General features: G+C 41.2%; 1 protein-coding gene across 1 annotated transcript in view; it reads left to right on the top strand.

The window, feature by feature from the left end:
- The window catches only part of LOC145350932 (ribosomal protein S6 kinase alpha-5-like), a 95,722-nt gene that overhangs the window by 21,443 nt on the left and 48,173 nt on the right, over positions 1-26,106 (top strand). The window contains exons 2-3 of the mRNA XM_080200426.1: positions 21,602-21,673; positions 24,845-25,063. Coding sequence (XP_080056552.1) covers positions 21,602-21,673; positions 24,845-25,063 — 291 coding nt within the window. The remainder of the gene's footprint in view (positions 1-21,601; positions 21,674-24,844; positions 25,064-26,106) is intronic.

Here is a 26,106-nt window from a genome sequence, read left to right on the forward strand (position 1 = left end):
TTGCAATGCTTTTTGGGATGGGGAATGGGCATATAAACTCAATGCGAAGGTGCTGAAGGATGTGGAGGTACCTATTGATGAAAACAGACACTCACATTTCAAGAAATTGTATGTTGATAAACCAATAAACTGTAGCATTTTGGTTTTATAAATGAAGTCATAAAGTATCAGAGCAAAGAGGTAATAAATTTATAAAAGATAGTATTTAGTGCACAATTAGAGCACTGTGCTCAAATTTGAACTCCCCAGTGTAGAAAAGACCTTGTACATGATGAGTGTGCAACATAGCCCATAGGAAGTGTAAGGAAGCAATTTAGGCAGAAGAAAATGAGGCACGAGTAAGATGGTTATACTAGTTTTGGATTTCTCTCATTCTCTTCCTATTCAGATCACAAATCTTTATTTATTCCTGCCTCCTTCTGGGCGAGAAAGCAAGTTGCAATGAGGAAATAAGAAATTTACAAATGAACATTGTTGTGGGGTTTGATATTCAGACTTTTAATTGATCACAACTTTTGTTCTCTTTAAGTAACCAGACCAAGTCATGGAGTTCTCTTAAATAATTGTTTTAATTCAAGCTATAGCGAGGACTAAGAAAGCCACAGGTCACAGTCTATAACTAGCCAAAGTACAAATTTCAGGAATATACATGCAGTTATAGTTTCAAATTCGATTACAAGTAATTAGCATCTACCAATCACGGTATAGGAGTTTTCTCTATCCATTCATAGCTATTGATTAAGGTCACATCATGCATAAGATGCAGATATTAAAACCAATCACAATCATAGCATGCCTGCTTAATTATAATAGTCAATCAGCGCAAAGACTTAATCAGTTAGCTGACATTATCACTGATGTCCCAGTTGGTGTCTTGTGTTAATGAATTCTCTCAGGCTGAAGACCTTGATGCTTATCTGTGAAGACTTTTATAAAGACCCTCTGGTTTTTTTTCTCATAGCAGCTATGTGGTTTTTAAATTTGTGTGACTATAACTCTTTCAGACGTGGATAGGTTAGATGAGTTGCCAAAATTTAGCAGGTGAAAATTAATGTGAATAAGTGTGAGGTTATCCATTCTGGTTGGAGGAATAAAAAAGCAATGTAATAATTCAGCCATTCAGTGTCATCATAATGCTGGTCAAGGAGCCAGGCTTCTTGGCAACAGGAGATGACAGTGCATTGGTGTTGGCTATCTGATTTCCAGAGCAGCATTCTAGAAGATATTCATAGGCTACAAGTAACGAGACTGAACACTGTATCTGGGGGAGGCAATAAGGGGGATTGCCTTATTTTCTTTTAAAAAGTCCCAATAAGGGTTTGTGGTTAGTAACTATTATGAAATGTCTACCATAGACATATTGATGGAACTTGTTCACATCAAATGCAATCGCCAAACCCTCTTTATCGATTTGGGCATAGCTCTGCTCAACATCAAAAACATTTCTGGATGTGTATGTGATGGGCTTTTCTATCCCATCTTTCCAGTGATGTGAAAGTACGATCTGAATCCCATTTGGAGATGTATCACATATCAGCACAAGTTCTTTCTTGGGGTCAAAATGGGCCATAAGTTAGATGATAGTAGTTGACATTTGACTTTGTCGAAAGCCTTTGCCTGTGGTGCTTCCCAGGATCATCTTTGGTATTTTCATAGCAGGACATACAAGGGGAAGCCAATTTTGGGATAAATTTTACGTAACAATTTATTAATCCCAGGAATGATTTTAAATCCATGGTGTTCCTTGGAGTTGGGGCTTCCAAAATGGCCTTTACCTTATCTCTACTGAATTTTATTCTTTGCCATCTACCCAATAGCCTAAATAGATCACTTCAGCTGCTTGAAAGATACATTTTTTTTCTCCTTAAGATAATATAAGACGTAGGAGCAGAATTAGGCCATTCACCTCATCGAATCTGCTCAACCATCCAGTCATGGCTGATATGTTTCTCAACCTCATTCTCCTGCCTTTTCCCCATAACCTTTGTTCCCCTTACCAATCAAGAACCTATCTATCTATCTTAAATACACTTAATGACTTCAAGCATAGTCCAGCTCTTGAGAATCTCTGCACCACCTCTCCTAAGTTTGCATAATTGGACGATGGACATCACAGAGCATGCAGCTGAGCTGCAGTGCATGTATGAGACTGGCACAAGACCGACAAATGTGGCATACCACAACAACGTCTCCTGGTAGAAGTAATTACAAACAGCAGCATGTTCTCTATCCGATTAAAGTCAGCAGCTGGGTTCTCAGAGCTTCAAGTTCAATCAGACACCTCCAAACCTCAAAGGAACACACATATGAAGCAAATGCTAAGGAACTGAGAGGCCTCTTCAACATAAAGATTAAGATTAAGGAGAATCCCAAGGCCTTCTACAAATAAGTGAAAAGTAAAAGGATGAGAAGAGAAGGGATAGGACCTATAAAAGGTGAAGGGGGAAAAGTCTGTGTGGAACCGGAAGAAATGGCAGAGGTGCTTAATGAGTACTTTGCCTCGGTATCCACAGTGGAAAGTGATCTGGGAGGTTGTACTACAGGTTTGCGGCAGTCTGAAAAGATTGAGTATGTGGATGTTAAGGAAGAGGATGTGTTAGAACTTTTAAACTCTATCAAGATACACAAGTTGCTGGGACCAGATGGGATGTACCCCACATTACTGTGGGAGGTGAGGGAAGTGATTGCAGAGCCCCTGGTGATGATCTTTGTGTCGTCGATGGAGACGGGAGAGGTTCTGGAGGATTGGAGGATTGCGGATGTGGTTCCTATTTTCAAGAAAGGGAACAGGGATAGCCCAGGAAATTACCGACCTCAGTGGTTGGTAAGTTGATGGAGAAGCTTCTGAGGGACAAGATTTATGAGCATTTGGAGAAGTTTAGAATGATCAGAAATAGTCAACATGATTTTGTCAAGGGCAGATCGTGCCTTACGAGCCTAGTTGAGTTCATTGAGAATGTGACTGAGCACATTGACAAAGGAAGAGCGGTAGATGTGGTTTACATGGACTTCAGCAAGGCGTTTGATAAGGTCCCCTGTGCAAGACTTCTTGAGAAGGTGAGAGGGCATGGGATCCAGGGGGCTTTGGCCTTGTGGATCCAGAACTGGCTTGCCTGCAGAATGCAGAACTATCAAATAAATCGGTTGGACTAAAACCTGGTGTTGTCAGACTTTTTATTGCTTGCAGAAGGCAGAGAGTGGTTGTGGATGGGTCTTTTTCTGCATGGAGGTCGGTCACCAGTGGAGTGCCCCAGGGATCTGTTCTAGGACCCTTGCTGTTTGTCATTTTCATAAATGACCTGGATGAGGAAGTGGAGGGATGGGTTAGTAAGTTCGCAGATGATACGAAGGTTGGTAGTGTTGTGGATGGTCTGGAGGGATGTCAGAAGTTGCAGCGGGACATAGATAGGATGCAAGACTGGACAGAGAAGTGGCAGATGGACTTCAACGCAGATAAATGTGTAGTGGTCCATTTTGGCAGGACCATTGGGATGAAGGAATACAATATCAAGGGTAGGAGTCTTAGCTGTGTTGAAGAGCAGAGGGATCTTGGGGTCCGGGTCCATAGGACTCTTAAATCGGCCTTGCAGGTGGAGGATGTGGTCAAGAAGGCGTATGGTGTACTGGCCTTCATTAATCAAGGGATTGAGTTTAGGAGTCGGGAGGTAATGCTGCAACTTTATAAGACCCTTGTCAGACCCCACTTGGAGTACTGTGCGCAGTTCTGGTCGCCTTACTATAGGAAGGATGTGGAAGCCATTGAAAGGGTGCAGAGGAGATTTACAAGGATGTTGCCTGGATTGGGAGGCATGCCTTATGAAGATAGGTTGAGGGAGCTGGGACTCTTTTCCCTGGAGAGAGGAAGGTTGAGAGGTGACCTGATAGAGGTTTATAAGATGTTGAGAGGAATAGATAGGGTGGATTCTCAGAGGCTATTTCCCAGGGCTGAAATGGTTGCCATGAGAGGACACAGATTTAAGGTGCAGGGAAGCAAGTACAGAGGAGATGTTAGGGGTAAGTTTTTCACTCAGGGTGGTGAGTGAATGGAATCAGCTGCCGTCGGTGGTGGTGGAGGCGAACTTGCTGGGGTCTTTTAAAAGACTTCTGGATGAGTATATGGGATCTAATGGGATTGGGGGTTATAGATAGGTCTGTGGCTTAGTAGGTATAGAAGTGATCAGCACAACTTGTGGGCCAAAGGGCCTGTTTGTGCTGTAGTGTTCTATGTTCTAAAGGTGCCCTCTCGGCCAGTATTTTTAAAAATATATAAAAATACAGAAGGCAACCAGGCAACCACTATGGTTGAAAAATCCTTCTGCATCCACAAATTGGAGAATCCCAGTTGGTCCCCCGTGCTTAAACAGAGCTCTAAGTGAGCCTGATTGGCTGCCTATCTTGTGGAATCTAGTTACATCTGCCAGCCTTGAATCTACCTCAGTCAAATTGATTGCCAGGAAACCTGCATGTTGGCTGGTTCTGGTATTTTCAGGACATGTCTGCCTGTATTCCTGACCTTGGTAGGGCCCAAAAATCCAAAGGGTCAGAAAAGGAATAAAGTTAGAGTGGGAAAAACAATTGGCAGGTGGTGCATAACGTAGGGCTTTGCGCAATTATCTTGGTGGAAGGATAGAAAATCAGTATTATTTAAATTTTGGGACACTACAAAATACTCTGGTATATATCTAACCTAACGCATTTTCCAGCACTTAGTCCATAACCCTGGAAGTTATGAGACTTCAGGTGCACCTACAGACACCTTTTAAATTATTTGAGGTTTTACACCTTGATTATCCTTTTAGGCAGTAAGTTCCAGACATCTACCACCCTCTGAATGAAAAACGTTTTCCTCATCTCACCTCTAATTGTTCTACCAGTCACTTTAACTTTCTGATCCCTAGCTACTGACCTCTGTACTAAGGGATAGGTCATAAGAACTACGAGCAGGAGTAGGCCATCTGGTGCCTCAAATCTGCTCCATTCAATAAGATCATGGCTGATGTTTTTCATGGACTCAGCTCCACTTACCCGCCGCTCACCATTACCCTTAATTCCTTTACTGTTCAAAAATGTATCTGTCTTTGCCTTGAAAACATTCAATGAGATAGCCTCAACTGCTTCACTGGGCAGGGAATTCCACAGATTCATAATCCTTTGTGTGAAGAAGTTCCTCCTCAACTCAGGCCATCTGGCACCTCGAGCCTACTCCGCCATTCAATAAGATCATGGCTGACCTTTTCGTGGACTCATCTCTACTCACCACAGGCCTTAATTCCTTTACTGTTCAAAACTTTATCTATCCTTGCCTTGAAAACATTCAATGAGGTAACATCAACTGCTTCACTGGGCAGGGAATTCCACAGATTCACAACTGTTTGTGTGAAGAAGTTCCTCTTCAACTCAGTCCTAAATTTGCTTCCCCTTATTTTGAGGCTATGCCCCCTAGTTCTAGTTTCACCCACCAGTGGAAACAACTTCTCTGCTTCTATCTTACCTATTCCCTTCATAATCATCTATGCTTCTATAAGATCTCCCCTCAGTCTTTTGAATTCCAATGAGTATAGCCTCAGTCTCTCCTCATAAGCCAACCCTCTCAAGTCTGGAATCAACCTAGTGAATTTCCCCTGCACCCCCTCCAGTGCCAGTATATCCTTTCTCAAGTAAGGAGACCAAAACTGTACACAGTACTCCAAGTGTGGCCTTACCAGCACCTTGTACAGCTGCAACATAACCTCGCTGTTTTTTTAAACTCTGTCCCCTGAGCAATAAAGGACAAAATTCCATTTGCTTTCCCTTCATGAACCCATGCTGCGTCTTACATCTTATATCTAGATATCTCGCTATTTCTTTCTTGATGTTAGATTCAAGCATTTTCCCTACTACAGAAGTTAGGCTAACTGGCCTATACTTACCCGCCTTTTGGCTACCTTTTTTAAACAGTAGCGTCACATATGCCGTTTTCCAATATGCGGGAACCACGCCAGTGTCCAGTGAATTTTGGTAAATTACCACAAGTGCCTTTGCTATTTCTTCCGCCATCTCTTTTAGTACTTTGAGATGTATTCTATCAGGACCAGGAGACTTGTCTACCCTTAGCCCCAATAACTTGCCCAACAGTACCTCTTTTGGGATAATAATTTCTAGGTTCCTTCCTGCCATTAATTTTTGGCATGTTATTTGAGTCTTCCACTGTGAAGACTGACACAAAATACCTGTTCAATGCCTCAGCCATTTTCTCATTTCCATTGAATGGCGGGGCAGGCTCGAAGGGCTAGATGGCCTACTCCTGCTCCTATTTCTTATGTTCTTATAAAACTCCTCTGTATCCTGTCCAGTGCAATTACATCATTTCTGCATGCAGTACTCAAAGTTTGGCCTAATTAGTGTTTTCCTTGGTCCAGCTAAACCTACCCTGCTCCTACATTCTATGCCTTGGCTAATGAAGGAAAGTATTCCATAAGCCTGCTTAACCACTTTATCACCCTTACTTCGGGGATCTTTGGAAATGCGTTCCAAAGTCCTTGTAGGCGAGGTGCTTGAAGATTGGAGGGTGGCAAATGTTATGCCTTTGTTTAAAAAGGACTGCAAGGAAAAGCCTGGGAACTACAGGCCAGTGAGCCTCACGTCTGTGGTGGGTAAGTTGTTGGAAGGTCTTTTGAGAGATAGGATCTGTAGGCATTTAGAGATGCAAGGACTGATTAGGGACAGTCAGCATGGCTTTGTGAATGGAAAATCATGTCTCACAAATTTGATTGAGTTTTTTTGAAGGGTAACAAAGGTAGATGAGGGCAGTGCAGTTCATGTTGTATACATGGACTTTAGCAAGGCCTTTGACAAGGTACCACATGGTAGGTTGTTGCATAAGGTTAAATCTCACTGGATCCAGTGTGAGGTAGCTAAGTGGATACAAAATTGGCTTGATGACAAAAGCCAAAGGATGGTAATAGAGGATTGTTTTTCAAACTTGAGGCCTGTGACTAGCGGTGTGCCTCAGGGATCAGTGCTAAGTCCACTGTTACTTGTCATTTATATTGATTTGGATGAGAGTTTAGGAGGCATGGTTAGTAAGCTTGCAGATGATGCCAAGATTGGTGGCATAGTGGACAGTGAAGAAGGTTATCTCGGATTGCATGGAATCTTGATCAGTTGGGTCAGTGGGGTGATGAATGGCAGATGGAGTTTAATTTAGATAAATGCGAGGTGATGCATTTTGGTAGATTGAATCAGGGCAGGACTTACTCAGTTAATGGTAGGGCATTGAGGGAGAGTTACAGAGCAAAGAGATCTAAAGGTACAAGCTCACAGCTCCTTGAAAGTGGAGTCACTAGTGGACAGAATGGTGAAGAAGGCATTCAGCATGCTTGGTTTCATTGAATACAAGAATTGGGACGTCTTGTTGAAGTTGAACAAGGCCACACTTGGAATACTGTGTACAGTCCTGGTCATCCTATTATAGAAAGGATATTATTAAACTAGAAAGAGTGCAGAAAAGATTTACTAGGATGCTACCGGGACTTGATGGCTTGAGTTATAAGGAGAGGCTGAATAGACTGGAACTTTTTTCACTGGAGCATTGAAGGTTAACAGGTGATCTTACAGAGGTCTATAAAATAATGAGTGGCACAGATCAGCTAGATAGTCAATATCTTTTCCCAAAGTTGGGGAGTCTAAAACTAGAGGGCATAGATTTCAGGTGAGAGGGGAGAGATACGAAAAGATCCAGAGAGGCAATTTTTTTCATACAGAAGGTAGTGAGTATCTGAAACAAGCTGCCAGAGGTAGGAGAGGCGGGTACAATTTTGTCTTTTAAAAAGCATTTAGACAGTTACATGGGTACGATGGGTATAGAGGGATATGAGCCAAATATGGGCAATTGGGATTCTCTTAAGGGTTTAAAAAAAAGGGCAGCATGGACAAGTTGGGCTGAAGGGCCTGTTTCCATGCTGTAAACCTCTGAGAGGAATCTATATAGAAAATCAGTGTTACTTAAATGTTGACAGACTAAGTCTGTCTTTGAAGGTGGCAACCCAGGTGGAGAAGGTTGCGAAGAAAGCTTATGGAATGCTAGCCTTTATAGGAAGGGGTATAGAGTATAAGAGCTGGCGTCTAATGCTACAGTTGTACAGAACGTTGGTTAGACCGCATTTGGAGTACTGCGTCCGGTTCTGGTTGCCTTACTACCAGAAGGTTGTGGAGACCCTGGAGAGGCAGAGGAGATTTACCAGGATGCTGCCTGGTATGGAAGGATTGGGTTATGAGGAAAGATTGGGTAAACTGGGGCTCTTTTCCTTAGAAAGACGGAGATTAAGGGGGGATCTGATAGAGGTGTATAAAATAATGAAGGGTATAGATAGAGTAAACAGCGGTAGGCTTTTTCCTAGATTGGGGACAAATATCACGAGGGGTCACGAGCTAAGGGTGAGGGGGGAGAAGTATAATTTGGATACTAGAGGGAGGTTTTTCACACAGAGGGTCGTGGGGGTATGGAATGCACTACCAAGTAAGGTGGTGGAGGCAGGCACACTGGACTTGTTTAAGGTTTACTTACGCACATGAGTGAAAAAGGGATGGAGGGTTATAGGAGACGGTTTTAAAAAGGGCCAGAGCCTCGGGACATTACTGGAAATCTAATGCTGCATGTTGATGTTTTGTCTCTTTACTCCGCAGGTGTGTCGGTCCACCTTGTTGTCTAACGAGGGGCATGCACACGGTGGGTTGTGCGTGGGCTGCTCTTGGATGTTTCGAGAGTGGCCTAGTACTTTGTGTCGTTGTGTGTGCTTAAAACTGGACCAGCAGATGGGCACCACAACAGCTCAGTGACTATCACTGCTAGCTGTGCAGATACATGGATTTGGGCCAGTGTCTGTGGAGTTTGCACATTCTCCCTGTGGTTGCGTGGGTTTCCTCCGGGTGCTCCAGTTTCCTCCCACACCCCAAAGATGTGCTCTTAAGCTGATTGGTGTAACAAATTGTCCCTGAACTATTCTCCCCTGAATCTGGTTTCCAATGGGGGTACCATACGCATACACACGGGTCTAGGTAGGTGTAGGAAAATGCTTTGTTAAGATGGCGGCGCGGGCTCGTTGGGCCGAAGGGCCTGTTTCCCATGCTGGGTTGTTCTTTGTTCTTGTTGACTACAGAATACTATGATATTGAGGTGTTTTCACTATCTGACACACAAAAGGTTGACTTCCAGGCAGAGCAAATAAAGACAAATGAAATGTTGATTTTCATTGCAAAGGGGATAGAGTATAAAAGTAGTAAAGTCTTGCTACAACAGTGCAGGGCACTGACTGATGAGATCGTATTTACAGTATTGGATTACTTGCATTGGAAGCAATTTAGAGAAAATTCACTGCATTGATTCCTGGGATGAAGGAATTGTCCAATGAGGAATTGTTGAGCAAGTTGGACCTATACTCACTGGAGTTTAGAAGAATATGAGGTGATCTTATTGAAGCGTGGAGTCAGAATCATAGCAATACAGAAGGAAATCATTCAACCTGTTGAGTCCATGCAGGCTCTCTAGAGAAATCCAGGCATCCCTATTTCCCTGTTCTATCCCAGTGGGTCAGAAAGTTTATTTCCCTCGAGTACCTACCCAATTACCTCTCTAAATCATTAACTGTTTACTTTCACGGCCCTTGTAGATAGTGTGTTTCAGGTCATTACCACTCGCTGTATAAAATAAATTCTTCCTCACGTACCCCTGCATTCTCTGCTCACAACCTTATGTCCGTCCCCCTAATCCTTGCACTCTCAGCAAATGAAATAACTTCCCTTTGTCTACCTTGTCATAATCTTGTACGCCTCTATTGAAATTCCCCTCAATCTTCATCCCTCCAAAGAGAACAACTCAAGTTTCTCCAACCTAACCTTGTAGCTAAAATCCTTCTTCCTGGACCTAACCTAGCATATCACCTCTCAGGGGCCCTCACATTCTTTGTCAGCCGATCGGAACTAGCCACATTTCATGCGGCCTAACCTGAGCTTTAGAAAGTTCAATATTATCTCCTTGCTCTTTGTACTCAATACCTCTATTTATGAAGGCCTAGATCCTATATTCTTTGCTAATTATTCTCAATATGCTCTGCTACTTTGAAAGATCTTTGTGTACGCACATCCAGTTCTCTCTGTTCCACTGGAATTTCTGGAATTCTCTGCCCGTTGAAGTGGCGGAGGCTACCTTGCTAAATATATTTAAGTCACGGGTAGATAGGTTTTTGACAGACAAGGGAATGAAGGGTTATGGGGAGAAAGCAGGAAAGTGGAACTGATCCACTTTAAATCAGGCATGATCTTATTGAATGGCGGGGCAGGCTTGAAGGGCTAGATGGCCTACTCCTGCTCCTATTTCTTATGTTCACTGTACTGTGAACATAAGAACATAAGACAGTGAACATAAGAACATAAGAAATAGGAGCCCTTTGAGCCTGCCCCCCCCCCATTCAATAAGATCATGGCTGATCTGAAGTGGATCAGTTCCACTTCTCCGGTTTCTCCCCATAACCCTTAATTCCCTTGTCTGTCAAAAGCCTATCTACCCGTGACTTAAATATATTTAGTGAGATAACCTCCACCACTTCAAGTCGTGTTTGACGAATTTATTGGATTTCTATGAGGATGTGACTAGTGCGGTAGACAGAGGGGAACCGGTGGATGTGGTGTTTCTCGATTTTCAAAAGGCGTTTGATAAGGTGCCACACAAAAAGTTGCTTCAGAAGGTTAGGGGGCATGGAGTTGGGGGTAAGGTGTTAGCGTGGATAGAGGATTGGTTGCCTAAAAGGAGGCAGAGAGTTGGTATCAATGGGTGCTATTCTGATTGGTGGTTGGTGACTAGTGGAGTGCCGCAGGGATCAGTGCTGGGGCCTCAGCTACTTACCATTTATATAGATGATCTGGAGGAGGGGGCTGAGTGTAGGGCAACGAAATTTGCTGATGACATGAAGATGAGTGGAAAAGCAAATTGTGCGGAGGGTGTGGAAAGTCTGCAGAGGGACCTGGATAGGCTGAGCGAGTGGGCGAGGACCTGGCAGATGGAGTACAATGTTAGCAAGTGTGAGGTTATCCACTTTGGCAGAAATAATAGTAGGAGGGATTACTATTTAAAGGGAGAAAAGCTGCAACATGCTACGGTACAGAGGGACCTGGGGGTCCTTGTGCATGAGTCGCAAAACCCAGTCTGCAGGTGCAGCAGGTGATCAAGAAGGCGAATGGAATGCTGGCCTTTATAGTGAGGGGGATAGAATATAAAAGCAGGGAGGTCTTGCTGCAACTGTACAGGGCACTGGTGAGGCTGCAGCTGGAGTACTGTGTGCGGTTTTGGTCACTGCACTTGCGCAAGGATATTTTGGCATTGGAGGGAGTGCAGAGGAGGTTCACTAGGCTGATACCGGAGATGAGGGGGTTAGACTATGAAGAGAGACTAAATAGACTGGGTCGGTACTCATTGGCGTTTACAAGGATGAGGGGGGATCTTATAGAGACGTATAAGATAATGAAAGGGATGGATAGGGTTAGAGGTAGAGAGATTCTTCCCGCTTAGAAAGGATAGCCGGACTAGAGGGCACATCCTGAAGATTGGGGGGGTGGGGGGAGCAGTTTAGAACGGAGTTGAGGAGGAACTTCTTCACTCAAAGGGTGGTGAATCTCTGGAATTCTGTGCCCGTTGAAGTGATGGAGGCTACCTCGCTAAATATATTTAAGTCACGGGTACATAGGTTTTTGACAGACAAGGGAATTAAGGGTTATGGGGAGAAAGCGGGAAGGTGGAACTGATCCACTTCAGATCAGCCGTGATCTTATTGAATGGCGGGGCAGGCTCGAAGGGCTAGATGGCCTACTCCTGCTCCTATTTCTTATGTTCTTATGTTCACTGTACTAATCACTAATAGTTACAACATTGCCAGAATATACAGATGTCTTCTGACAATGGGAATGCTAGGTCATGTATGATAGGATCAAAAAGGTCCATCAGCGAAGAAAACAACACCGTTGAAAACTCAGGCAGAGGTGATCATCACAAATTGGAACACTACCTTGAGTTGTACTCCAGGAAGGATATGGTCATAGAACATAGAACACTACAGCACAAACAGGCCCTTCGGCCCACGAGTTGCACCGAGCACATCAACACCTACCAATCTATAGACCTATCTATAACCCCCAATCCCATTAAACCCCATATACTTATCCAGAAGTCTTTTAAAAGACCCCAGCGAGTTCGCCTCCACCACCACTGACGGCAGCCGATTCCATTCACTCACCACCCTCTGAGTGAAAAACTTACCCCTAACATCACTTCTGTACTTTCCTCCCCGCACCTTAAATCTGTGTCCTCTCGTAGTGACCATTTCAACCCGGCGAAATAGCCTCTGAGAATCCACCCTATCTATTCCTCTCAACATTTTATAAACTTCTATCAGGTCGCCTCTCAACCTTCGTCTCTCCAGGGAAAAGAGTCCCAGCTCCCTCAACCTAACTTCATAAGGCATGCCTCCCAGTCCGGGCAACATCCTTGTAAATCTCCTCTGTATCATTTCAATACCTTCTACGTCTTTCCTATAGTGAGGCGACCAGAACTGCGCACAGTACTCCAAATGAGGCCTGACAAGGGTCTTATAAAGTTGCGGCATTACCTCCCGACTCCTAAACTCAATCCCTCGATTAATGAAGGCCAGTACACCATACGCCTTCTTGACCACCTCCTCCACCTGCGAGGCCAATTTAAGAGTCCTGTGGACCCGGACCCCAAGATCCTTCTGCTCTTCAACACTACTAAGACTCTTGCCCTTGATAGTGTACTCGTTCATCCCGTTGGTTCTGCCAAAATGGGCGACTACACACTTATCCGCGTTGAAGTCCATCTGCCACTTCTCCGCCCAGTCCTGCATCCTATTTAGGTCCTGCTGCAACTTTTGACAGCCTTCCAGACCATCCACAACACCACCGACCTTCGTGTCATCAGCGAACTTACTTACCCATCCCTCCACTTCCTCATCCAGGTCATTTATGAAAATGACAAACAGCAAGGGTCCTAGAACAGATCCCTGGGGCACTCCACTGGTGACTGACCTCCATTCAGAAAAAGACCCATCCACAACCACTCTCTGCCTTCTGCAGGCAAGCCAGTTCTGGATCCACAAGGCCAAAGGCCCTTGGATCCCATGCCCTCTTACCTTCTCAAGGTCACTATGGAGGCTGTAGAGAACATAGCCAGCCTGCCCCTCATGGAAGATCTGGATATTGAAATCAATGCAGGAGCTTAGCAAATCTATTGAGTCATTGTCATCGCCAGAGATCCAGGTGAGGATGACTGGCTGAGCTCACAGGTAGAAACTAGCACTCCTGCAGCATCTTTTCTGTTTCTGCTGCAAGGTGGGGCAGTATCTCAGGATTTGTGTAATGCAAAGATTATGACCTTGTACAACAACAAAGGATTGGGGCAATATTAGAATACTTTCTGATCCACTGTGGGTCAAATGGATGCTTTCTGGTACTGACACTCTTCGGCATGTTCCCCTTGCTATCATATGATTTCATTTCATTTACAGAAGGTAACTATTTGCACCAAAACTGATGGAAAGTTGTTCAACCTTAATCCCTGCCTCTGAGATCCAAGATGAAAGTGCACAAAGAATGCCAAATTTCAAACAATCAAAACAGGAGAAAGGGTCCTGGAACAAAATATCTAATGTTAGGTGTAACAACTGGGCAGCACTTGCTGAACAATCTTGAATGTGATAGTAGTTAAACTAGCAACCAATTTAAGATAACCAGTCGAGCTCATAAAGTAGGTAATTTATCCCTGTTAGAAGTGACATATGTTCACATTAGATATTCTCTGGAATATCTGATGGTTCCCAGTGCAGGTTAATTGCCATTGGAAGTTTGAAGTTATTGAACACATTGCCATTCAGTCCTTGCTGGTCCTCTAGCACATTATCTGGGATTCCTCCTGGTACAATTCCTTGTCCCAGGATTGAAAGTTATATTATATCTTGACTATTTTCTCTGTGCTTTAAAATTATTTTTGTTTGTGAGTTAGTTATGCAGTCATCTTGAGCTGTTGTACATCTAGATATAAATCTAGTTTAATTTAGCCATGATGCAAATCTATTTTGATGATTAATCATCCTAAAATTAAGAATCCGAGCAGTCTTAGTGAACATAAATCCACAATATTTACTTTGGCAGTGGTGGGATTCCTGCAGTATAGACCAGAGAAGTTAGTGGCGATTGGCTGTTTTCTCCACAATCTGGCCATCAAGGGTGTAGCCTTATTTGGACACATCCATTACCTCCAGTGATTTGGAGGACACCTCAAAATTAAAGGGAACTGGAGGAGGAATGATCATGTCCCCTATGTAACACTACAAACAAAGGGTAGATTATGACATTCCCAATCCAACATGGATTCACCATTCCACATTGTTGCATCCACTTCAGATTCCCCATCACAATATCCCCTTAGCCAATGTCCAGCAATAAATAGCACGAACAAAAATCTGTCCAAAATATCTTTAACCAACAATGCATCCAATCTCACACAATGAACTATTCACCCTTGTGCCTGTCTTACAGATGTCCTTGTTTGTCTTGGTGCTTTTATGCTGTATTACCCTGATTGTTGCAGCATGACTGGTGAAAAACTATTGATTTTCATGCATGGAGGCACTGAAGACAGCTTTTCAGAATCTCTTGAACAGATCTGGACATGGGGGCCCAGTTGTGGATTGCACCATCTTGGCATGGGTGGCAGTTATACAGCTGACTCTCTGGAAGGCACCAGCAAGAGCAATGGCTCAGAAGAACACAACTAGTTTTATTATATTATCGAACATACCCTGCTGTACTTTTCAGCACGTGTAAATGAAAGGACTGTAAAGATTATAACATTATATTTTGTGCACTATTTTCAATAAACTGTTGGTTTAGTGAAATCTAAGTTCATTCTCAATTCGACGGATATTCTTAAACCACTTGAGTTTCTCATGATCTAGTTAAAAAAAAGTGGATTTATTTTTAGGTTTTTTGTTTCAATTTTTATATTTAGAATCTCTCATCTACCAGGACAGGTAATTAACCTGTTTCTGGTTGACTACCTGTACTATTTCTGGATTGCTGCCAGGAAGTGGGTCAGATCAAGCTATGTGCTACACTTGCCACATACTGAGATCAATTACTCACTGAAAAACTGGCACAAAACCACTACCTGACACTAATTAATATTGAAATGTGTTAATTAATTTTACTGATTTGTTTCTCATGTTTTAGCTGATTTAATATAAGGTGCTGTACTAAAGATAGAACAAAATTTTATCCAGAGATACAAAAAAAGAACATAATTAAATTACTGTTTTTAGTTTGATTTTGATACACTTTTGTAGTGCCATGCAATAGATGCAATTCCTTGACTGAATCAGGAAAAATATTGCCTACTTCCACTTAGCTGATTCATCCTTTGTGTAATTTAGCTTGATTATGAAATCATTAAACTATAATTATCCCTGCTGTCCCAAAGATAGGCAGCAACACTTCCTCCATAATCATCCTCAACACCGGTGACCCACAATGATGTGTTCTCAGCCCTCTACTATGCTCCTTATACACCTATGATTGTGTGTCCTAATTCCTTCCAATTCAATTTTCAAGTTTGTTGACGACATCACCGTAGTGAGATAGATCTCAAACAATGATGAGATAAAGCACAGGAATGAAATAGAGAATCTGGTGAACTGGTTCAGCGACAATAATTTCTCCCTTAATGTCAACAAAATGAAGGAGATTGCTAAGGACTTCAGGAAGAGAACGTATCCCTGTCTACATCAACGGGGACGAAGTAGAAAGGGTTGAGAATTTCACGTTGTTAAGTGTCCAGATCACCAACAACCTGTCCTGGTTCCCCCCATGCTGATAGTATAGTTAAGAAAGCCCACTAACGTCTCTACTTTCTCAGAAGACTAAGGAAATTCGGCATGTCAGCTACGATTCTCACTAACTTTTACGGGTGCACCATAGAAAGCTTTTTTTCTGGTTATATTACAGCTTGGTATGGCTCCTACTCTGCCCAAGACCACAACTGCAAGGAGAACAGCTAGTTCAGGACCACAATTATATATGAGCTGAAGCACCAAATTTGCGTGCTTCCCATCTTCATCCAAATCACTGCAGTCAGGCCTTGAACCTTGGTCCTTGCATGTAGGAAAGAGAATCAACCAACCTTGAACCCTCAAAGTTCATCCCACGAGCAGGGAAAGTAGTTGCCTCCAGCAAAATCAAGCACCCCACCCAGGCATCAGTATCCAATTTGGAAAATGTTAACCTGCTCGCTTTAGCATTTTGTCAGACATAATGTTTGAAATTATGTATGATATTAATGAGGAAGTCGTAATATTTGTTTTGCTGTCTGACAGAGATTGTCTGCTTGACAGAAGGATACTTCTATTAGTGGGGGGAGGATGAGAGGATTTAGGGGGTGGCATGGTAGCACAGTGATTAGCACTGCTGCTTCACACTCCAGGGACCTGGGTTTGATTCCCAGCTTGGGTCACTGTCTGTGTGGAGTTTGCACATTCTCCTCATGTCTGCGTGGGTTTCCTCCAGGTGCTCCGGTTTCCTCCCACAGTTCAAAAATGTGCGGGTTAGGTTAATTGGCCATGCTACAAAATTGCCCCTTAAGTCATGAAATGTGTAGGTTAGAGGGATTAGCAGGTAAATATATAGGGCTATGGGTGGGTTTATGGTCGGTGCAGACTCGATAGGCCAAATGGCTGCCTTCTGCACTGTAGGGTTTCTATGATTTCTACGATTGAGAAACTAACCTTGCATCACAGTCATAATTTCCAGTTCTAAACAATTACTGGGGAAATTGTGATATTTCATCGTGCTAAAAGCAGTAAATGAGGGAAATACTCAGCAGGTCTGACATAAGAAATAGGAGCAGGAGAATGCTAGTTGGCTATTGTCTCAGCCCTGCTATTCAATAAAACCATGGCTGATCTGATTGTGGCCTTAACTCCACTTTCCTGATTCCCCATTGATTTGTTCAAAAATCTGTCTAACAGTCTTGACTATGTTCAGCAACTCATCCTCACTGGACTTTGATAGAGAATGCCAAAGATTAACAGACTTCCGAAAGAAGAAATTCCTCCTCATCTTAATCTTAAATGGGAGATCCCTCACTTATTTTGAAATTATGCCCACTAATTCTAGATGCCCTGATGAGCATTCTCTCAGTTTTGACCCTGTCAAACCTCCTCAGAATCTTATTTGTTTCAATAAGAGCTTTGGTGGAAAGAGGAACAGCAATAATGTTTGTGTCCTTGACCTTTCATCAGAACTGGGAAAAGTTAGAAACATAATAGGTTTTAAAAGGAAACAGGAAGTTGAGAAAAAGAACAAAAAGGAAGTTATGTCATAGGGTGGAAGGTGGTAGAGATTAAATGACAAAAAGGTTGATGGTGCAAGGCAAAAGGAAGTTCAAACTGGTCAATTAAAGGAAAAAGATGTGTATGGAAGAGGTGTAGAAGGCAGAATTGTGAAGAGGCTCTCTACAGTTGTCTTCTCATTATTTTTCTTGTTTTTGAACAGCAGGCGTTTGTGATTCTACCATTCGTATTTTCCCTTGTCCTATGTTACCGCCTTTTGTGTTACACCATCAATGGGGAAACGATGGCCTTGTGGTATTATTGCTAGAGTACTAATCTAGAAATTCAGCTAATTTCTGGGGATCTGGATTCAAATCCCACCATGCTGGTGGTAGAATTTGAATTCAATAGAAGTATCTGGAATTAAGAATCTACTGATGACCATGAAACTATTGTTCATTGTTGGAAAATTGGTTCACTAATGTTTTTAGGGAAGGAAATCTGCTGTCCTTACATGGTCTGACCTACATGTAACTCCAGAGCCACTGCTCCTGATTACCTCACCCAACCCTTGTCTTATGCTTTTGGATACCCAAGAACTGTTAGCTGTCAGGGCAGCCAGCTTGAAGAGGAAGAACAACTTTACAGCAGTGATGAGTAGGCTTCTCAGTAGGGATGGGGAACAACTGCTGGCCAGCCAGCGACACCCATGTCCCATGAATGAATTTTAAAAAACCCTTTTGTTGTTGAAACTCTCCCACCTTTCACCCTACCACAGATCTTTCACTTTGTTAATTTTTCACCCTCCTCCCTCACTGATTTGGTTCTTGCTCAAAACTTAGTACATCTCTGAGCTTTTCCTTTTTCAGATGAAAGTTCATTGACCTGAAATACTCTATTCCTCTCCACTGATGTTGCCAGATCTGAGTATTTTCAACATTTTCTGTTTTGTATTTCAGATTTCTAGTATCCACAGTATTATACTTTTTAATTCATTGTGCTAGTGACTTTAAGGATAAATGTGCAATTAGCAGAAGAAAAACTACAATGAGTAATTTTCAGAATGAATGAATTTTACATTGCATAGCTCATACACTGATCGTGAGTGGATTTTCCCACCACGCACACCCTAAGACTGGAAATTCCCACCTGAGGTCAATGGACATTTTCATGGTCTGCTGAATTTTCTGTCCTGCTTGCCACAATTCCTGTGACGGGTGGGATGGCAAAATTCCACCCCATGTTTCAATAATAGCTTTTTGTGCTTTTTGGTATTCCTGTAGTGTTCTGCTATGCTATTTCATTAACATTGTTGAATTTGAACAACTTGATAGTTTTGTTATTTTTCAGCCTGAAAAGAAACTTTATAACGTGAATGGACTGTGTGCAGAATGTGCTTCTTCGTTTCACTAAATTATAACATATGCGATTATTTCTCCATTTTTTGCTTTCCCTCTCGATTTTCTTTCTTTTTCATATCTTTTACCATCAGGTCGCCATCTTTAGATGAGACAAAATCGATCTAGCCAGCAAACTTGTGCTCTATTCTCTGGTTGCACAAGTATAACTTTAAGCATGGTGAAATGGTGCAGCAACAATGATTTTTCTACCACCAAGTCAGAACACCTTATTATGTGGCATGTACAATTTGACGGAGAACTAACAAATTGTAATAATCTTACATAGACAGATATCTTTGTGAAGCAAAGCTGCAAATTGCTGATTAAAATGGGTGGATTCTGCTGCTTGTGTTGCTATGCTCTCCTCAATTTCATTTCTTTTCTCAAGAACATGTTTTCTTCCATAAGATAGTTATATTTTTTCTTTCTCTTTTTAGTTTTGCAGATTGCCTTAGCAATCATCAAATTATATCTTGCCAATCCAAGAAAGACTCATTTATTCTGACTTTCTGATTTCCGCTGGTTACCCAATCCTCTAATAAACTAATAGATTATCCCTAATCCCATGTGAACTAACCTTGTGTATTAACCTTTCGTGTGGCACCTTATTTAGACTTCCAGAAGGTATTGGATATACTACATCTACTGGATCATCATTATCCTCCAGACTTTTAAATCTTCGAAGAATTCAAGCAAATTAGTCAAGTATGATTTATCCGTCATTAAACCATGCTGACTCTGATGGATTACAAACAGACTTTCTAGATGTCCTGTTATTACTTCTTTTATATAATGGATTCTAACAATTTCCCAACAACAGATATTAAATTTATTGGTCTGTAGTTTCCTATGTTTTACCTCCCTTCCTTTTTGAATAATATTAGCATTTTTCAATCCATCAGAACCATTCCCACATTCAGGGAATTTTGGAATGTTGTAACCAATGGATCCACTATCTCCAATGCCATTTCCTTTAAGATCCTAGAATGTAGACCACCAGACCCGGGGGACTTGCTTGCCATTAATTCCAGTAGTTTGCTCAGTACCTTTTCCCTAGTGCCGATGATAGTTCTGAGTTCCTCCTTGCTATAACCTCTTTTTTTTTAACTAATTGGAACTTCTCAACTCAAAGGGTGGTGAATCTCTGGAATTCTCTGCCCATTGAAGTGGTGGAGGTTACCTTGTTGAATATATTTAAGTCACGGGTAGATAGATTTCTGATAGACAAGGGAATTAAGGGTTATGGGGAGAAAGCGGGAAAGTGGGACTGATCCACTGCAGATCAGCCATAATGTTGTTGAATGGCAAGGCAGGCTCGAAGGGCTAAATGGCCTACTCCTGCTCCTATTTCTTACGTTCTTTCTTTCTTAATTTACCTTTGCTCTTATTACTTTTTTAGTGACTCTTTGTTGCTTTTTAAAAGCTTCCTAATCTTCCAGTGTGCCACAGGCCTTTGCAATACGATATGCCTTAGTTTTTGTCTTTAAGCTATCCGTAACTTCATTGCTTAGCCATGGAAGTACCCCCCCCACCCCCAACCCTACCGCCTTTCCCCCTCTATGGAATATATTCGAGTTGGGAAGATTTGAATATCTCCTCAAATATCTGCCACTGTTCATTAGCTGTCCTACCTTATAATATTCCTGCCCAGTCTATTAGGGCCAAATCTGACTTCCTGTCTATTTAATTTCATTTGTTGAAATCATAAATGCTAGTGTGGAACTCTAGTTTCTTGCCCTCGAAGTGAATTTGAAATTCTAGCATGCTATGATCACTCTTCCCTAGAGGTTCCTTAACTATGACGTTATTTATTTGTCCTACCTCATTACATAATTCTACCTCATTGCATGGTCGAGTGTAACTACTGAGGCATGTTTCTAAAAATTCTTTTTTAATTTACGAGGAAACTGATTTCAATACCCCAGTATAACAAGCCTATTTTTCTGTATAATTTGTTTAAAAAAATTCAGTTATTTTAAAATCAGCTTATTCTTAGTTGAGAACTAAGAATGTTTAACTTTGTAATACCTCTTCAGCTGTATTATTACTGCTATACAAAATTATCACTATTAAATATATCCAAAATTCTACTGCCCCGCCCACAACAGGAATCAGAGCAAGCAAGGGACAGACAATGGGAAGGTCTGTTGACCTTGGACGGGATTTTACAGTTTTGAGACAAGTGAGGCCATGAAATCTTGCGTAATGTTTGAGAATATGTCCCAATTTTGCTGCTTGGTGTAGCAGATTTTGTTTGGTGATATGCAAACAATTTTGAGCAGAAACATGAGAAAACACTTTTCAAAATTCATGTAATTTTGGCTCACTTTACACTCCAATCAATCATTGTTTCTAAAGCAGAAACTGTAAATGTTCCTGTGGTTCTATGCCTCCTATTTTGTAATATTATTTATTGTGCAGGCTCTTTCCTACCTTCTGTCACTCATGTCCTTCATAGCTGTTTCCTCAATCCATTTTTTCAAGTCATTCCTAATTTCCCCCCTTCTCTTCCTGATGCTTTTACCATCCAGCTACTCTCTGTTCTGATTGCATTGTTCAGGCCATCTTCTTTGGTCTCAATATTGCATCTCCACAGAGTGGACATTAGAAGTTTTTATAAGCAACTCATGTTTTTAAAAACAAACACCAGATCTTAGGTCACAAATATTCTGAGGATTGTGCATGTCAGCCTGAACAACTCCAGTGTGAGGGTTTTCCTCTTGGCATTCTATGAAAAATGGCGCAACAACCTTACTGCTAGGTTTTGTGTTTAAGTGAATGACTATATTGCTATGCACTATATTGCTATCTTCATCCTGTACTTTTAATTGACAGCTAACCTCACTGGACATAGAGAAAGAGTTGGATTAGAAAACTTTGAGCTACTGAAAGTTCTGGGAACAGGAGGTGAGTTTTGGATAAACATCTTTTGTATCTCTTCATATTACACTAAAAGATTGCAAATGATTCAATAAGCCACAAAGGCCATAAAATTTCAAGTTTAACCTGTATTTGATACCAAATTAGCTATATACTGTATAATTGGTATCACTGAGTTAGGTAAGAAAAATTCAGTCCTTCGTTATGCTGCTAGTCATAACCAGTGTGATCTCTATAGGAACTGTTCATGTGTTGGTATGATGTGAGGATAAGACCTGGCTTGATTTGATGGGGTTGCTATGTGTTGTTAAATCTCATAAGAAAATAATTAATGCTGCTTGGGTGAAGTTGAAAATAGTGTCAGTGCCTGTTAAACTCCAGTTCACCAAAAGATCTTGGAAGAGCTGATGTAAGAAGAAAATCAATAAAATTTTAAAAAGTGAGAATTATATCAATAAAGGGGGATCAATTTTCAGCGTACGTAAGTGAAACATTGAGAAACCTAACCCATCAAAATTGTTTGTGTTTGGTCAGGTTGGATGTTTAAAATGCTAACCTGAATTCCAACTCCAACCTGCGGACTTCCAGTTTGAACAGAGATGGGACAGGTGGGGGAGCCAACTAACCCAGGAGGCAGGTTTAAGATTTAAATATTTCATAATGGATTGTGTTCTTCGTATTTAATCACTATTTTAAATGTAACCTACATCCGGGACACCCTGCTGAAGGAAGCCAAGTACGACTGGATACAGGCGGTAACTAGCCTTGCGCAGCACCTGTTTCACAATCACCACAATTAGATTCCAACCACCACTCTACCAATCTTGCTCATCTTCTCCTCAATAAGACTTATGAATGCTGTCTTTTGATGTCTCCCCCAATGCCTTTGCTGAGTTTTAGGACTCCTCGCTCCTTTCATGCAACCTGGTGAAAGTCAGATTGAAAGGCAAACTCTTACCTATCTGCAGCCTGGAAATAAAGTGCTGACATTTTCCACTAGGGAGAAGGCTCACTGTGAGGACAGAAAGTCCTGCCACACACATGTGGCAGGACTTTTACCAGCAGTAGCCAATTACAAGGCTGTTGTTGGGACAGCTGTCCAATTAAGGAGAGGAAACAAGTAGATGGAAGACAAGGTAAGTTTATTGCAATGAGACAGGCAGGCAGACCTCGGTGATCACTAAGCATTGGGGGCGGGGAGCACCTTCAATAGTGGCATCATAGCTACAGAGTCATCCAATGCACTCAGGAGAGCCTTTCCTTGGCAGTGGGCTGGTGTAAAGGAACACACCTATTTTCCCTCAACCCCTGTACCTGCTGAAAGTCTTCCAATGAACTGACTTGATAGTGAGTCTGGTACCTGGAAGCAAACCTTTTATTTTGTATAAATAATTATGACCTAAGGCAATATTGATAAAAAGGAGAACTAGTTTACAAAATGGGAGTGGAGAAGGACAGGTTAGAAGTGTAACTATTTTCTTCAGACATATATTTCCTATCCACTGAAGTATAGTTATACATACTTGACACAGTACAAACACACACCTTTGGCAAACAAGTTGTTTGGATAATTGCCATAATAAAAAAAAAATCAACATGCATTCAGTATAACAATTTTCTTTCACAAGACTATCAGATTTCAGTATTGTCGTAGTCAAGCCGGATCCTATCCTCACCTGATAGCAACACAGAGTTCCTACAGAGCTCATTAGGAATGTTTAGGAGCATAACTCTGGTTGATTTTCCTTGACTAACCCAGTGGCACAAAGGCCAATTCTGTTTCCAACTGAGACCAGTTATCACAATTTAATCAGCTAACAAAGTATCTGTATAACTTTTTTTCAAACAGGATTTTCAGATTAAAATAAAAGTGTGCAAAAAAATTATGTTAATGCCGATTTTAACTGAGGGAGTGACCTCTTTCTGTGGAACAGTTTAGTAGGCACCAGGTGCACTTCGGTACTTTACCTAATTGGGCATAATTCATCTGGGTCTGTTAACAAGCCACTTGACCTCAAGAAGACATAATAGCAACAGCATGGCCAGAAGTTGACTTTGCCAAATCTGCTGTTGAGTCCAACAGGAACTCGAATTCATGTGAGAAAACATCAGGCATGTATCCTGACATCATTGCACCATCGTGCCATATTGTGATTGGTGGGCATGTGTGGAAGGCTGATGCATGCCTGCCAGCAACTAACTGGCAAATGAAGCCCATTAAAAAGGCATTTGTTTCAAATTTTACGTGACCCATGAGATTTAGCGGTTAGCACATGGGCAGGCAGCTAAGACGTTATTGACTTGAATGTCAATCTATGGTGCGATTTGAAAATTGACCAGAACCGTGATATTGCAGTAGGTAGGAGTTAAGATTGGTTATAGGTGCATTTCTGATAGTCAAATTGCATTTCCTGTATTTTCTGGAGGACTCTGGCTTACAAGCTTTCTTAGGGGCTTTCTGCCCCTTTTGGGCACCATCTTTGCCATCTGTATTCCAGCCAATGGGGATTGTCTACTCTGCTGAAGATACTCATTAAATAAATTGCTAAGGTATCAAGCGCTGTCCTGAAATTGGCTGTAGTACATTGAATTACAGGTATTGGAACATTTTGGTGAAATAAAAGAACCAGTTTGTTACAGGGTTGATTTCATACTATATTTCTTCTACATAAATTAAGAATGTAAATTGAGTACAAGCAATATGGATTGCAATGAATGTAGCATTCCATGTTACTGAGATACAATAAGCTTTTTGCACAAAATGTCAACATTACATAACTACGATAAAATAAAGATTGACACCACAATAACATGCATTACTGTTATAAATGCATTGTGTTGCAGAATAGATTTGAATATCAATTCTTGGTAGTAGCTCCCAATACTCCGTATTCCTGATCTCAGCATTGGTGTAGGCACATAGTGGAGGCTAAATGTTTTTCAGAAAGGTACAAGAAAAGGTAAGTGAAACACATTACTGTCATGCATCATCTTATAAGTTCAAGAGTGACAACAGTGAGATTAATTTGATTGTACAGCATTTTGAAGGATTAACATGGCTTGCGACTTTGTGACCTTGATGATGATCTTATTATTATTCTGATATAGAATAATTAATGGTCATTGTTTTTCTCCTACTATTCACTTAAAAACAATGATAATTCATAGTTGTTAACACATTCTTCTTGTGTCTTGCAGCTTATGGGAAAGTTTTCCTGGTCAGAAAAATCAGTGGCCATGATGCTAACAAACTCTATGCAATGAAAGTGCTTAAAAAGGCTTCCATTGTACAAAAAGCAAAAACAACTGAGCACATCAAGACAGAACGGCAGGTGTTAGAGCACATTCGACAGTCTCCTTTTCTAGTCACGTTGCATTATGCCTTCCAGACAGACACCAAGCTTCATCTTATACTAGGTATTAATTTTTGCTGCCTTTACCATTTTAAAGCATTTACAAAATGTTAACATTCTTGTACATTTTTATTTTTCCCTTCCTCCCCACCTCGTGTTTTAAGACAGCACTATGGTGTACCTTGGTAATAGTAAAATGATATTTTAGTATTAGACATGTTGGGTTTTTGCCCACAGTTCTCCATATTGTAATTTTTCAATCTCTACTATGTCCTCAATCAGAGGCATTCTACTTAATAGAGCTGAAGGAAAATGAGATGCAAGTCCTCTTCCATTAACCTTTCCACGCCTTTTAGTAATTTAATCAAAGGTAACAATGCTTTGGCAACAGCTTAGGAATTAGTCACTGGGTTGTATTCTCAGCTGAAAAATAGTGCTAGACTGGAGACAGTAACCAAATAGTGCATTTGAAGTATATCTAAATGTTCAGATTTATTCTAGGAAACAGTGTACTACCTACTGACAGTACAGCTTTGTTATAATGATACTACAATGGAATTGTGATTTCTATCTCCATAAAAATAATTACTTACAGGGAAAAGATCTGTCAAAGCAGAGAAATACAATAAGATATTTATAATTCAATTTCTTGAAACACAACAAAGTATTGGTCCTTGTGGGGCCAAAATAACAACTTTGGGGCATTTGTGCACAGTTCAATCATCTGTAAGGTCTTTGGGAAAAAGTGGTATTTTGTTTTTGTACAAGCATAAGGAGATGAACCTGCCCACTATTATGTAATCCAAGTGTAATTTCCAAAAGCAGAAGCAAACCAAATTAAGACTTTGAATATTGAACTGAGACTCTTGAAAAATTGTGACTCCTCACTTGAGTTAAGAATGTTAAGAAGTAGTTTGATACAGACCTTTAAGCATATGAAGGAATATTATAGGGTAAATAATAAAATTTCCACTGGTCAGTGAGACAATAATGATAACACACAATCTTAAAACAATCATTAAAAGACGTAAAAGCAAGGTTGGAAAAATAACTATCTCATGTGTAGTTGGTTAGAATCTCTAATAATCCATCACAAACTGCTCAGAT

This window comes from Carcharhinus amblyrhynchos, chromosome 12 (genome assembly GCF_965287045.1).
Source record: "Carcharhinus amblyrhynchos chromosome 12, sCarAmb.v2.hapA, whole genome shotgun sequence".
Taxonomy (NCBI): domain Eukaryota; kingdom Metazoa; phylum Chordata; class Chondrichthyes; order Carcharhiniformes; family Carcharhinidae; genus Carcharhinus; species Carcharhinus amblyrhynchos.